This window comes from Leucopleurus acutus (assembly GCF_964270905.1).
Source record: "Leucopleurus acutus genome assembly, chromosome: 13".
Taxonomy (NCBI): domain Eukaryota; kingdom Metazoa; phylum Chordata; class Mammalia; order Artiodactyla; family Delphinidae; genus Leucopleurus; species Leucopleurus acutus.
The window spans coordinates 60,419,867-60,434,154 of NC_139155.1; the positions used below are offsets into that span (position 1 = coordinate 60,419,867).

At 37.5% G+C, this 14,288-nt stretch overlaps 1 protein-coding gene across 4 annotated transcripts in view; it reads left to right on the forward strand.

Moving 5' to 3' along the window:
- The window catches only part of ANKRD12 (ankyrin repeat domain 12), a 115,253-nt gene that overhangs the window by 22,888 nt on the left and 78,077 nt on the right, over window positions 1-14,288 (forward strand). For all 4 annotated transcript variants that reach the window (XM_082853437.1, XM_082853440.1, XM_082853438.1 and 1 more), the window contains exon 2: window positions 8,361-8,498. In XM_082853437.1, coding sequence (XP_082709563.1) covers window positions 8,412-8,498 — 87 coding nt within the window. In that variant the 5' untranslated portion in view covers window positions 8,361-8,411. The remainder of the gene's footprint in view (window positions 1-8,360; window positions 8,499-14,288) is intronic.

Here is a 14,288-nt window from a genome sequence, read left to right on the forward strand (position 1 = left end):
TTCCAACACCATTTGTTGAAAGGAATTTCCTCAGTGAACTGCATGGGCAGCACTTTTGAAACTTAGTTGGACACATGTACAAGTCTATTTCTAGACTAGACTTTGCATTCTGTCCCATTAATCTGTAAATCTATCTTTATACCAGTAAACACTGTCTTGCTTAGTGTATCTTTATAGTGAAATCAAGTAATGTAAGTCCATGAATTTGTTTTTTTCCCAAAATTATTTGGACTTTTTTAGGTCCTTAGCATTTTCATATACATTCTAGAAACAGTTTGTCAGTTTCTATTAAAAAATCATCCTGAGGGGCTTCCCTAGTGGCGCAGTGGTTGAGAGTCCGCCTGCTGATGCAGGGGACATGGGTTTGTGCACTGGTCCGGGAGGATCCCACATGCCGCGGAGCGGCTGGGCCCGTAGGCCATGGCCGCTGAGCCTGCACATGCGGAGCCTGTACTCCGCAACAGGAGAGGCCACAACAGTGAGAGGCCCGCGTACCATAAAAAAAAAAAAAAAGCATACTGAGATTTTGACTAGGATCGCATTGAATTTATAAATCGATTTGGGGAGAACTGATCTCTTATTGAGTCTTCTAATCCATATAAACATAGTATATCCATTTATTTAGGTCTTTAATTTCTTTTAGCAGTGTTTTTTGTCACTATGTAGTCTTAAATTTTGTTATATTTATCTCTAAAAATTTATTATTTTTGATACTATTGTGAGTTATATTTTAATTTCAGTATCCAACTTTTTTTTTTTTTTTTTTTTTTTTTGCGGTACGCGAGCCTCTCACTGTTGTGGCCTCTCCCATTGCGGAGCACAGGCTCCGGACGCGCAGGCTCAGCGGCCATGGTTCACGGGCCCAGCCGCTCTGCGGCATGTGGGATCTTCCTGGATCGTGGCACGAACCCGTGTCCCCTGTATCGGCAGGCAGACTTTAAACCACTGTGCCACCAGGGAAGCCCAGTATCCGACTTTTTGTTGCTAGTATATAGAAACAAAATTTTCATGTATCAACTGTGTATCCTTTGTCCTTTCTATACTTACTTATAAGTTTTAGTAGCCTCTTTATAGATACCTTGCGTTTGTCTCCATTGATGATCATGTCATCCAGAAATAAAACCTGCTTTACTTCTTCCTTTCTAAGCTACATACCTTTTATTTCTTGCCTTATTGAACTAGTTAGGGCCATCAGTAAGTACAGTTTTGAATAGAAGTGGTGCAGTCACCTCAATAGATGCAGAAAAGGTTTTTGACAAAGTTCAACACCCTTTCATGATAAAAACTCCTAACAAGTTAGGGTATAGAAGGAATGTAATATAATAAAGGCCATATATAACAGACCCACAGGTAACATCACAGTCAACAGTGAGAAACTTAGCTTTTCCTCTAAAATCAGGAACAATACAAGCTTGTCCACTCTCACCACTTCTATTCAGTATATAGTACTGTAAGTCCTAGCCAGAGCAGTTAGGCGAGAAAACGAAAAGACATCCAAATCAAAATGGAAGAAGTTAAATTGTCTCTGTAAATAACATGATAAAAAGCCATGAAGACTCCACCAAAAAAATTATTGAGCTAATAATAAATTCAACAAAGTTGCCAGATATAAAATCAACATATGAAAAGCAATTGCATTTATATACACTAACAGTGAACTTTATGAAAAAGAAATTAAGGGAAAAATCCCATTTATAATAGCATCAAAAAGAATAAAATACCTAGGAATAAATTTAACCAAGGAGGTAGAAGATTTGTACACTGAAAAGTATGAGATGTTGATGAAAGAAATTAAAGACATGAATAAATAGAAATCCAATGTGTTCATTGATCGGGAAGGGTTAATATTATTAAATGTCCATACTACCAAAAGCAGTCTACAGATTCAATGCAATCTCTATCAAAATTCTCATGGTATTTTTCACAGAAGTAGGAAAAATAATCCTAAAATTCATGTGGAACCACAAAAGACTTCTTTTTTTTTTTTTTTTTTGCGGTACGCGGGCCTCTCACTGTTGTGGCCTCTCCCGTTGTGGAGCACAGGCTCCGGACGCGCAGGCTCAGCGGCCATGGCTCACGGGCCCAGCCGCTCCACGGCATGTGGGATCTTCCCGGACAGGGGCACGAACCCGTGTCCCCTGCATCGGCAGGCGGACTCTCAACCACTGCGCCACCAGGGAAGCCCCACAAAAGACTTTGAATAGCCAAAGCAGTCTTGAGAAAGAATAGCAAAGCTAGAGGCATCACACTTCCAGGTTTCAAACTACAAAGCAATGGTAATCAAAACAGTATGGTACTGGCATAAAAAGAGAGATCAGTGGAACAGAATAAAGAACCCAGAAATAAACCCATGCGTAATACAGTCAACTAATCTTTGACAAGAACTCAAAATGGGGAAAGGATAGTTTTTTCAGTAATTGGTGCTGGGAAAAGTGTATATCCACATGCAAAAGAATGAAATTGGACTCGTATCATACACAAAAGTTGACTTGAAATAGATTAAAAACTTAAATGCAAGGCTTGAAACCATAAAATTCCTACCAAAAAAATCGGGAAAAGCTCCTTGACATTGGTCTTAACAGTGATTTTATGGATATGACACCAAAAGCACAGGCAACAATAATAAACAAGTGGGACTGCTTCAAATAAAAAATATTTTGCACAGCAAAGGAAACAAAATGAAAAGCAACCTGTGGAATGGGAGAAAAATATTTGCAAAACATACATCTGATAAGGGGGTAATATCCAAAAAATATATGGAGCCCATACATGTCAATGGCAAAAAAAAAAGAAAAAAGGACTAAAAAATGGGCAAAAGACCTGAACGTTTTTCCAAAGAAGACATACAGAGGGCTAAGTATATTAAAAGGTTGTACAACATCACTAATCACAAGGGAAATGCAAGTCAAAACCACAGTGAGATATGCCTCATGCCTCTTAAGATGGCTGTTACCAAAAAGACAGGCGAGGGCTTCCCTGGTGGCCCAGTGGTCGAGAGTCCGCCTGCCGATGCAGGGGACGCGGGTTCGTGCCCCGGTCCGGGAAGATCCCACATGCCGCGGGGCGGCTGGGCCCGTGAGCCATGGCCGCTGAGGTTTTGCGTCTGGAGTCTGTGCTCCGCAACGGGAGAGGCCACAGCAGTGAGAGGCCCGGGTACCGCAAAAAAAAAAAAAAAAAAAAAAAAAAAAGGCGATAGTAAGAGTTGGTAAGGGTGTGGCAGAAAGGGTCCCTTGCACACTGTTGGTAAGAATGTAAATTGGTGTAGCCACTATGGAAAACAGTATGGAGGTTCCTCAGAAAATTAAAAGAACTGCCATCTGACCCAACAATCCCACTTTCAGGTATATCTCCAAAGGAAATAAAATTATAATTAGCTGTACTCCCATGTTCATTGCACCATTGTTTGCAATAGCCAATGTATAGTATCGACCTCAGTGTCTGTTGATGGGTGAATGATTAAAGAAAATGTTGACCCTTGAACAATGTGGGTGTTAGGGACGCCAATCCTGTGTGCAATCAAAAATCTGCGTGTAACTTTACATTTGGCCCTCTGTGTCTGCAGTTCCACGTCCTTGGATTCAACCAACTACAGATCATGTAGTAATGTAGTATGTATTTATTGAAAAAAAAAGAAAAATCCTTGGGAAGTCCCTGGCAGTCCAGTGGTTAGGACTCGGGCGCTTTCACTGTAGGGCGCTTGGGTTGAATCCCTGGTCGGGGAACTAAGATTCCACAAGCCCCACAGTGTGGCCAAAAAATAAATTTAAAAAGAAAAAAAAATCCACATACAAATGGACCCTCACAGTTCAAACCTGTGTTGTTCAATGGTCAACTGTATATACATTTACAGTGGGATATTAACCATTAAAAAAAAGAATATCCTGCCATTTGTCACAACAGGGTTGAACCTGGAGGACATGCTAAATAAGTGAAATAAGCCAGACGGAAAGATAAATACTGTGTGATCTCACTTAGATGTGAAATCTAAAAATGTTGAATTCACAGAAGCAGGGAGTAGAGTGGTGGTTGCCAGAGCCTTGGGAGTAGGGGAAATGCGGAGACACTGTAAAAGGGTATGAACTTTCAGTTATAAGACGAGTAAGTTCTGGGGACCTAGTGTACGGCATGGTGACTGTGGTTAATAATACTGTATTATATACTTTAAATTTGCTGAGAGTAGATTTTAAGCGGTCTCAACACACACAAAATGCTAACTATGTGAGGAGATGGTACTTAACTTGATTGTGCTAATAACCCTTTCACAATGTATCCATTTATCAAATTGGCACGTTGTACACCTTAACTATATACAATTTTTGTTTGTCAGTTATACCTCAGTAAAGCTGGGGGGGGGGGGTGATGAGAGCGAACATCCTTGCCTCATTGTTGACCTTAGGAGAGAAAGAAAGCATTCACATTCTGTTCTAGTACTAGTTTGCTGAGAGTTTTGTCATTAACGGGTATTAAATTTTATCAAATGCTTTTTCTATATCTGTTGAAATGGTTATGTCTCTTAGTCTGTTAATACAGTGAATTACATAGATTGATTTTCAAACATTACACTGACCTCAAGTTTCTGGTATAAATCCCACTTGGTCATGATGTATTATCCTTTTTTATAAAGATGGATTTGATTTACTAATATTTTGTTGACGATTTTGTTATGATTATGAGGTATATTGGTCTGTAGTTTTCTTGTAAGAGACTATTCTGTTTTGCTATCAGGGTATTGATGGCCTCATAAAATATGTTCTCTTTCCTTTTCAGGAGAGTTTGTATAGAATTGGTAATATTTCTTCTGCATATGTGTTTCGTAGAATTCACCATTGATGCCATCTGGGTTTTCTTGGTTTCTAAATATGAAATCAAGTTCTTTAATAAGTATTGAGTTATTGAGATTGTTTTCTTCAGTGAGCTTTGGTAGTGTGTGCCTTTCAAGGAATTTGTTTCATTTAATTCGTTGAATTTATTTGTATAAAGTTTGTAATGTGTTCTGTCTTATTTCTAATAGGTGTGGCTAAGAGGTTTATAAATTTTATTGATTTTTTTTTTTTTTAGAAAACCAGTTTTTAGCCTCATTGATTTTTCTTTGTTTTTTAATTTGGATATATTATTGTTATCTTTCTATAATTGATTCTGTTTTGGGTTTTTTTTTTGCGGTACGCGGGCCTCTCACCGCCGCGGCCTCTCCCGCTGCGGAGCACAGGCTCCGGACGTGCAGGCTCAGCGTCCATGGCTCACGGGCGCAGCTGCTCCGCGGCATGTGGGATCCTCCCGGACCGGGACACAAACCCGCGTCCCCTGCATCGGCAGGCGGGCTCTCAACCACTGCGCCACCAGGGAAGCCCTGATTCTGGTTTAATTTCTTTGTTGTGTGAGAACAAACTTTGTATGATTTTAATTTTATTAATGTTTGTTTATGATCCATGATGTGGCCTAGCCTGGTGAATATTATGTGTGTCCTTGAAAAGAATGAGTATTCTGTTTGTTGTGCAGATTTTTCTGTAAATGTCAATTAGATCCAGTCAATTCAAATTGATGGCATTTTTTTAGTTCTTTTATATCCTTGTTGATTTTCTGTCTTACTGAGAGAGTAGTTGAAGTCTCCAGCTGTAACTATCAATTTGGTTTATTTCTTCTGTCAGTATTGTTGGTTTCTGCTTCCTGTACTTTGAAACTCTGTTGCTAGTTACATACCTGTTTAGTGAACTGGGCCTTTTATCAGTATATAAATATGTAATGTCTCTCTTTGCTTTGAGATCTGTTTTGTCTGATATTAATACAGTTACTCCAGCTTTCCTTTGATTATGCTTGCATGGCATATCTTTTTCCATTCTTTTACTTTTAACCTACTCATACCATTATATTTGAAGTGAATTTCTTGTTAGTGTATAGTTTGGTCATTTTTTTTCTCTTCTCTGACAATCTGTCTTTTAATTGGTGTGTTTAACATTTGCATTTTATATAATTAGTGCTATGTTTGGATTAGGTCTATGATTTTATTATTGTTTTGTTTGTTCCTTCTGTTTTTCATTCCTCAGTATCTCTTTTTCTGCCTTCTGTTGGGTTATTTGTACATTTTTAAATATTCAAGTTTAATTTAACCAATGTGATTTTGATCATCTCTTTGTGCATTGATTGTTCTAAGGATTACAGTATATATCTTGGGCCCAGAACCTAATTATTTATTAAGTACATTGTTGAATGAAGTGATATTTTAAAAATCCATTTGTGAGTTTTGTTAGTGCTAAAATTTTCCAAGTACAGTTATTATTTTTTTTAATTAATTAATTAATTTATTTATTTATGGCTGCGTTGGGTCTTTGTTGCTGCGTGTAGGCTTTCTTTAGTTGCTGCGAGCCAGGGCTACTCTTTCTTGAGGTGCACAGGCTTCCCACTGCAGTGGCTTCTCTTGTTGCGGAGCACAGTCTCTAGACACGCAGGCTCAGTAGTTGTGGCTCGTGGTCTCTAGAGCGTAGGCTCAGTAGTTGTGGCCCACAGGCTTAGCTGCTCCACAGCATGTGGGATCTTCCCAGACCAGGGCTCAAACCCGTGTCCCCTGCATTGGCAGGCGGGTTCTAAACCACTGCACCACCAGGGAAGCCCCAAGTACAGTTATTGAAAAATAATACAAGCTTTTTAAACATACAGTCTATTAATATAATATTATTGCCACGTTTAATTTTCTCCAAAAATATTCATGACAGTTCTTCATTCACCAGTGACTTGTTTTGCTTGGTCTACAAAAGGAGATAACTGCTTCATCTTCATAGTGTCACCTAGGTTGATACTTGTAGATATTATGCACCTCGGTTTTGCTTCTGAGTCAGAATTTTTCTCTTTATATATGACTTGTAACTCTAACTCTGTAAGCTTTGCATAGGGCTGGCTTTGAGGACAGTACTAAGTTTAAATGAATCCGTTTATATGGTAATAGTAGAAACAGTTAAATGACCCCAAGGGAAACTTTGCCTCTTCTGTGTAGTGTCAAAATTTTTCCTTTGTTTCTTCAAGTTTGTTTCCTCCTCTATAAAATGAAAGATTTGAACTATTTGAACTGTGGCAGTTTTTTTTATGTTGCAGTATACTCTAATTTGGCTACATTCAGATTAATATAAACTAGTTTTAATAATTTATCAATTATCTCAGTTCATTTAAGGGTTTTTTGGTTTTGTTTCTATTGAAACCAAACAGATTTTAAAGCACCAGTAGAACAATTTGAAGAATATAGATTTTACTAATTTTCTGTTCAGGATGTCTGAGTTTTAATAATTCATATAGGTCCTAGAATGTAGCTTACTTATATCTATGATACCCATTTATAGGAAATTTATAGCATGAAGTAGTTAAAATTAGGCTTGTCAGTCATTGTGCTTCTTGTTGTGGCCCTGGTCCTGTTCCTGTTGGCCAGCAGCCTGTCTAGCCCAGTGCTGTGCAGTAGAGCTTCCTGTGGTCATAGAGTAAGATAATAGTGCAGACTACACAGATGCACTATGTAGTGTGGTACCAACTTTAATTAATTTAACTTTCAACAACCATGTGTGACTAATAGGTCATCAGACAGCAACACAGGTCTAGCCTCATGGCTACCCCTTTTATATATAAAACCCACATTTTGGAATTTTTTCTGGATCTCTTAAGCAAAAACTTCTAAGAGAAAAAAAAGAGCTTGTAAGAGGCTCTTTGACCTATTAAATCAGCTTGTAGAGGAGGAGACAGAAGGCTAAACAAGTTGGAAAGAAAATGATATGTAAAGTGATAATTACAGTACAGTATGATAAGGATTAAATCAGTGAATAGGTTGATAAAGTGACGGAATACCTGGGGATGTCTGGGGGTTCAGTGAATGAAAATAAACCACTCTGGGGATTTTAAGTAGTAAGGGCTTAATTTAACTTAAAATAGAATTCGTTGTAAAATTACTGATCACACCTATCAAGTTCTTGGTTGAGTCTTTAGGAATAATTTCCAGACCAATGCAGAACTACCAGAGAATCTGTTAGGAGCTCCTGCCACTGGAGCCATGCTGGGTGGGGTGACAAACACTTTGCCTCCACTTGGACTGCTGCTGGTTACCCAAAAAGCTGGAGGTTAGGTACTAGTCTAGAGAAGATGGGAAGAAATATAAAAGCAGTTCTCTTTTCAGTGACAAACTGAATGGACTTGAGCAAGAGAACTTTAATTAGAAGCTCAAATTGTTAAATGAAAACTTACTTTAGGCTAGGATAGCCTCTCTGAGAAAATAAATTATCTTATAGAGACATGGAAGAAACCAAATTGCACTAATTGTGGTGCATAAACTTTAAGTAGATTTTATTGCATACGTATACAAATAATCCTTATATATCCATTCTTTGCAGATCCAGGATGAGAAGACTGATAAAAGAAGAAGCTAGTTGAACAGCTATAAGATGCCCAAATCTGGGTTCACAAAACCAGTGCAGAGTGAAAATTCTGACAGTGACAGCAATATGGTAGAAAAACCATATGGAAGAAAGGTATATGATTATGCTAAAGATTTGTTGACTCTTTGGAAATTGTGAAAAAGACTCCTGATTTAGTATTTTTATTTATTTATTTATTAAAAACTTTTCTAATTATAACTTTTATTTATTTTGTTTTACTTTATTTTATTTTATTTTATCAACACCCAGTGGCTGTGGGATCTTAGTTCCCTGACCAGGGATTGAACCTGGCCCTCGGCAGTGAACATTCAGAGTCCTAACCACTAGACCACCAGGGAATTCCCATGATTTCATATTTTTAGTAACTGCTCATAAAATAAAAAGCCGTATCGATGCCAGATCCTGGGAGTGAGATTGTTTTTCATTCCCTAAAATAACAAAATTACCAAGATCACACAGTTACTTGAGAAATGATCATGAGGCTGGGGATCCAAGACCTCACAATCATTTGTCATTTCTTCCCCCTGACCCCTGGTACTGAAACACACATACACAGTAGCTGTTCACTTTTCCATGTCTATAACTTTGGGTAAATTTACATAACTTTTCCAAACTCAGTATATCTGTCTGTAATAGAGGACAACAGTACTTTATAGAATTGTGACAGTGACATGACTTAAGTATTATACTTAATACAATGCTTGGTATATAGTAAGTGCTCAATAAATGTTAGCCATTTTTGTTGTTTATTATTAGTCATTGCCAATGACCCATGATTCTGCCCTTTTACATCTATCCTTCTTCATTACTATTTAATTTAGACCCTCAAAACCTTTATTTAGACTTCTGTAGTTGTCTCCTAAGTGGTCTCACTATCCCTAGTCTCTGCTTTATCTAGTTAGTTTTACGCATTATCTTTGAATTTTTCTTTCTTTGGATTTTTCTTTTTTTTCTTTTAAGTTCTTTTCGTCCTATAAGCCATTTTCTTGTTGAAGGACATCTGAAATGTTTCCAGCTTTTGGCTAATATGAATAAAGAGTCTGAACATTCATGTAGGATCTTTTTTGAACAGCTTTATTGAGGTGCAATTTGTATACCATAAAATTCACCCACTTAGTGTAAAATTCAGGGATTTTTAGTAAGTTTATAGAGTTGTGCAACCATCATCACAATACAGTTTAGATAGACCATTTCCATCATTGTTTAAAGATCCTTATGCCCATTTGCAGTGTGTCCCTGTTCCCACCCCAAAGTCCAAGCAACCCCAAATCTGCTTTCAAAATCAACACGTAAGTTTTTAACTTTGTTCTTTTCAAAAATTCTTTTGGCTATTAAGGGTCGTTTGCATTTCCATATAAATGTTGGGATTAGCTTGTCAGTTTCCACAAAAAAAAAGCCTGCTGAAATTTTTATAGGGATTTTATTGAATCCGTAGATCACTTTGAATAGTATGTTATCTTAACATGTCTTCCAGTCCATCACCACAGAATATCTCTCCATTTATTTAGATTTTCAATTTCCCTGACCAATGCTTTGTAGTTTTCAGTGTACAAATCTTGTACTTTTATTGTTAAATTATTAATATTTTATTCTTTCTGATGCTGTTATAGATAATTTCATTTAGGATTTTTCACTGCTGGTATATAGAAATGCAGATATTTTTGTATACTGATCTTATATCCTGTGACCTTACAGAACTCATTTATTCTAAAAGTTTGTGGATTCCTTAGGATTTTCTACATATGGGATTATGTCATCTGCTTATAGACATAATTTAACTTCTTTTCCAGTATGAATACTTTTATTTCCTTTTCTTGCCTGATTGCACTGGCAGTCTTTGCTTTTGATTGCAGTGTTTAATCCACTCACATTTCATGTAATTATTGATAAGGTTAGATTTATATCTGCCATTTTGCACTTTGTTCTTATGTTTCAGGTCTTTTTTTCTCCCGTCTTTGCTGCCTTTTTTTAAAAACTATTTTTCAGTGTACTATTTAAATTTCTATGATTTTTTAAAACTATGTTTCTTAAATTATATTCTTAAAATGTTGATCTAGGGATTATAATGTGCATGCTAATTACTACAGGTTAATATTGACTTAAATCCAGTATAATACAGCAACTTTGCTCCAGTATAGCTCCGTTACCTTCCCTTCCTTTGTGTTCTCTGTGTAGTATAGATTATATCTACATTTGTTATTAACTCAACAACAGAATGTTACAATTATCGTTTTATACAGTCTTATTTTTAAAGAAATAAGAGAATTAAAGAGAAATATATATTTATACAGTTCTTTGTTTTTACCTAGAAATTTACCAATTTTGGCACTCTTAATTTCTTCCTGTGAATTCAGGTTACTGTCTAGTGTCATTTCCTTACAGTCTGTAAGAATTTTCCTTAGTATTTACTGTAAGACGGGTCTTCAGCTGTGATTTCTCTGTGTTCATTGATCTAAGAATATCTTGATTTTGCCATTTTTAAAAAACAGGTTTTTTGAGATATAATTCACATACCATACAATTTACTCATTTAAAATGTAAAATTCAGTAGTTTTTAGTATATTTACAGAGTTGTGCAATCACTACCTCTGTCAATTTTAGGACATTTTCACATGAAAAAGAAGCACTATGTACCCATTAGCAGTTACTCCCCATTCTGTCCCCAAACCCCACAGCCCTAGATAGCAAATAAATCTACTTTTTGTCTCTATAGATTTTCCTATTCTGGATATTTCATATAAATGAAATTCTACAGTATGTGGTCGTTCATGACTGTTTGCCTTTATTTTGTTGGGTATAGAATTCTTATTTGACTTTTCCTTTTAGTAGATTGTCATCCCACTTCTTTCTTGCTTTAAGTGTTTCTGATGAGAAGTCAGCCGTTAATTGTGATTAATTTTTTTTTTCGTTGCTGTTTTCTCTTTTGTTTGTAATGTGTTTAGGATCCCTTTGCAATTATTCTACCTGGGGTTTTTTGAGTTACTTGGATCTGTAGATTAATGGTTTTCATGAAATTTGCGGTGTTGAATTTACTGATTTTTTTGTTTGTTTTTGCCATCTCACATCTGCTGTTGAACATACCTAATACATTTTCAGTCACTTTACTTTTCAAATCCAGTATTTTTTTTAATTGTTCTTTATTCATATTCTCTGTTTAAGTCATTGTTGTCATACTTTAATTCTTTAAACACTGTTTTCTTCCTCCCTCTCTCCCCTCCCTTCCTTCCTCTTTATAGACTTTGCCAAACCTATCTTGGCCCACTCAGAGAAGTTTCTCTTGAATACTTTTTTCCTTGCTTTCCCAGCTGCCGTAATTTTTATTGAAAACTGGACAGTTTAGGTCATATATTATAGCAGCTCTGGATTCTCATTATTTCCCACCTAACAGTTGTAATTGTTGCTAGTTTTTTGTTTGCTTTTAGTAAAATGTCAGGTTTTGCAGTGTTTGTTACTTTGTCACAACCACTGGTGTCTAGGTTTTTGGGGGGTTTGTTTGTTTGTTTAGTCTTGCTTTTCTAGGGGTTGCCCCATACGTACGTGGATTAGTTAGCAACCATTGGTTGGTCAGGCGTTGTGCTCAAACGTGAGCCAGTAGGGCTTCCACCTTCCACTGATAGATATACATGTGTGTTGGGGAGTGTGCTCAATGTTAAGGCATTTTTCAGGTAAGCCCTAGCAGTTACTTTCTGTCGGGCTCACCCAGGAGTTCCCTCATGTGTGCAGGCTCCTTGTTGACTAAGGATGGTGTAGAGAGCTTGGACCCTTGTGGACCTCCCCAGTGTGTGCGCACAGTCTCCCTGTCAGTGAGTGAGGGGTCTGTGCAGAGCTTAGCCCTTCTCAGGTCTTCCCCACATACTTACCCTGTCTGCCAGGGATGAGTGCCAGGGATGAGTGGCTGTCTTATCTAGTGCCCTCATGGCTCTCTGATTTCTGCAATCTCCCTGTTAAATTTCTGGCTTGTCTACTGGCTGCTGCTCCCCCACAGTGGGACCACAGCCGTAGGCTAATAGAACTATGGGGTTTTTTTGCACTCCATTCCTTTCCTACCCTGCTTGCTATTTTTATCAACGGAGTGACTGGGTGGTGGGGTTTTGGCCTTCTGTGTCAATTCAAGTTGCCTCTTTGGCAGCAAAGATGCTGGTTTTCATTGCCAGCCCCACCCTGGAACTACTTCATGCAAACTAAGCATTAGCCAGGAAATGAGAACAACCCCAGGCAAGAATGCCGAAGACAATCACTCTTCTTATCCGTAGTTCAGCAGTTTTTCTTATTGAAAATGCTTCTCAATTTGTTGTTTTTGTTCGATTTCTAGAGCCTTGAAATGGTGGTTTTCGACAGTTTGTCCAGGTTTATAGTTATTCCTTGGAGAGATAAGTTGCCAGTATCTTCATTCTACTATAGACAAAAGTTTCCCAAAATATATTTTAATGTGCCAAATCTTAAGGAGCGTGAGTTCACTAATGTATTCATTTTATTCAACAAACCTTACATGGGATGCTTATTGTGTTGTGTGCCTCTCCTATGACCCTTGAAATAAAACAGTGATTGGTGGGACTTCCCTGGTGGTCCAGTGGTTAAGACTCTGCGCTTCCACTTCAGGGGGCATGTGTATAATCCCTGGTTGGGGAATTAAGATCCCGCATGCTGCGCTGTGCGGTGAAAAAAAAAAAAAAACAGTGGTTAAGGCTTGGTCTAAATCTTTATGAAGACTCTTAAGTAATTGCTCTATCTCTGTGTCTGAAGTGTTTTGCTCTCAGGACCCCTTGATACTTTTTAGCATAACTGAGGAGGCTAAAGGGCTTTTCTGTATGTGGGTATGTCTGTTGACATTTACACAATCAGAAATTAAAACTGAGAAAAAATTAATTAATTGGTTTAAAAAAACAGTATAACTGTTACATGTTAATAATATATTTTTATGAAACACAACTGTATATTCCAAGACAGTATCGGTGAGAAGAGTGTCATTGGTTTTGCAAATATCTTTAATGTGTGGCTTAACAGGAAGATAGCCAGATGCTCATCTGCTTCTGCAATCCGGATGTTCAGATGTCTCTTGTCACATAATCTCAAGGCTCAAATACACATTCTTTAGAGAATGAGAGAGAAAGATACACTAACATCTTAGTGTTATTGTGAGCATATTTCTGACTTCGCATTTCCCCTGAAATGGTCTCAGGGACCATACTTTGTTCACACTAATGAAAGTATTTGAGTGTACAATGATGGGGCAAAGGAGAGAAGCAGTCAGTTCTAGGGTGTTCAGGGGTGGTCTCACAGTGGAAAAGATACCTAATCTGGATTCTCAAGCATGTGACTAGCAGGAAAATGAGAGTAAAGAGTAGACTTAAGCAGGAGATGTAAAAAAGACAAGAATCTGTTAAAGTAATGCATACAGAGTTAGGATGTAGCCTGTGAAGGGTGGAGGGTAGGAGATAAGCATTAGACAGGGGCCAGTTCATTATGGCCTTGTGTTCCTTGCTAAAGATCTTGAAATTTATCCTGTAGCCAGTGAGCCAGAAGGGAAGGGCCATGGCAGAAACCAGTTAGAGTATTATTTAAAAATCCAAGCAGAAGGCAGTGTGGGCAGTGGCTGTGGGGATAGAAGTGGCAGATCTAAAAGATATTGAATTACTGAAACTTGTGTATGTATAGAAAAAGTTGTCTGGGTCCACTCTGAAGTTGATTGGACTATTCCCTGAGAGGGCACTCAGGAAAAGGGACAGGTTGTTTGAAGAAGAATGTTTGGTTTGTACTTGTTGAATTTAGTTCATCATCGGAGCATCCAATAGAAGTATCAGTTAGATAGTATTAGTTAGATATGCGTCTAGAGGTAAGAACAGCTAGACTGGAAATAAATGTATGAGGATTTGTGGAAAAGTG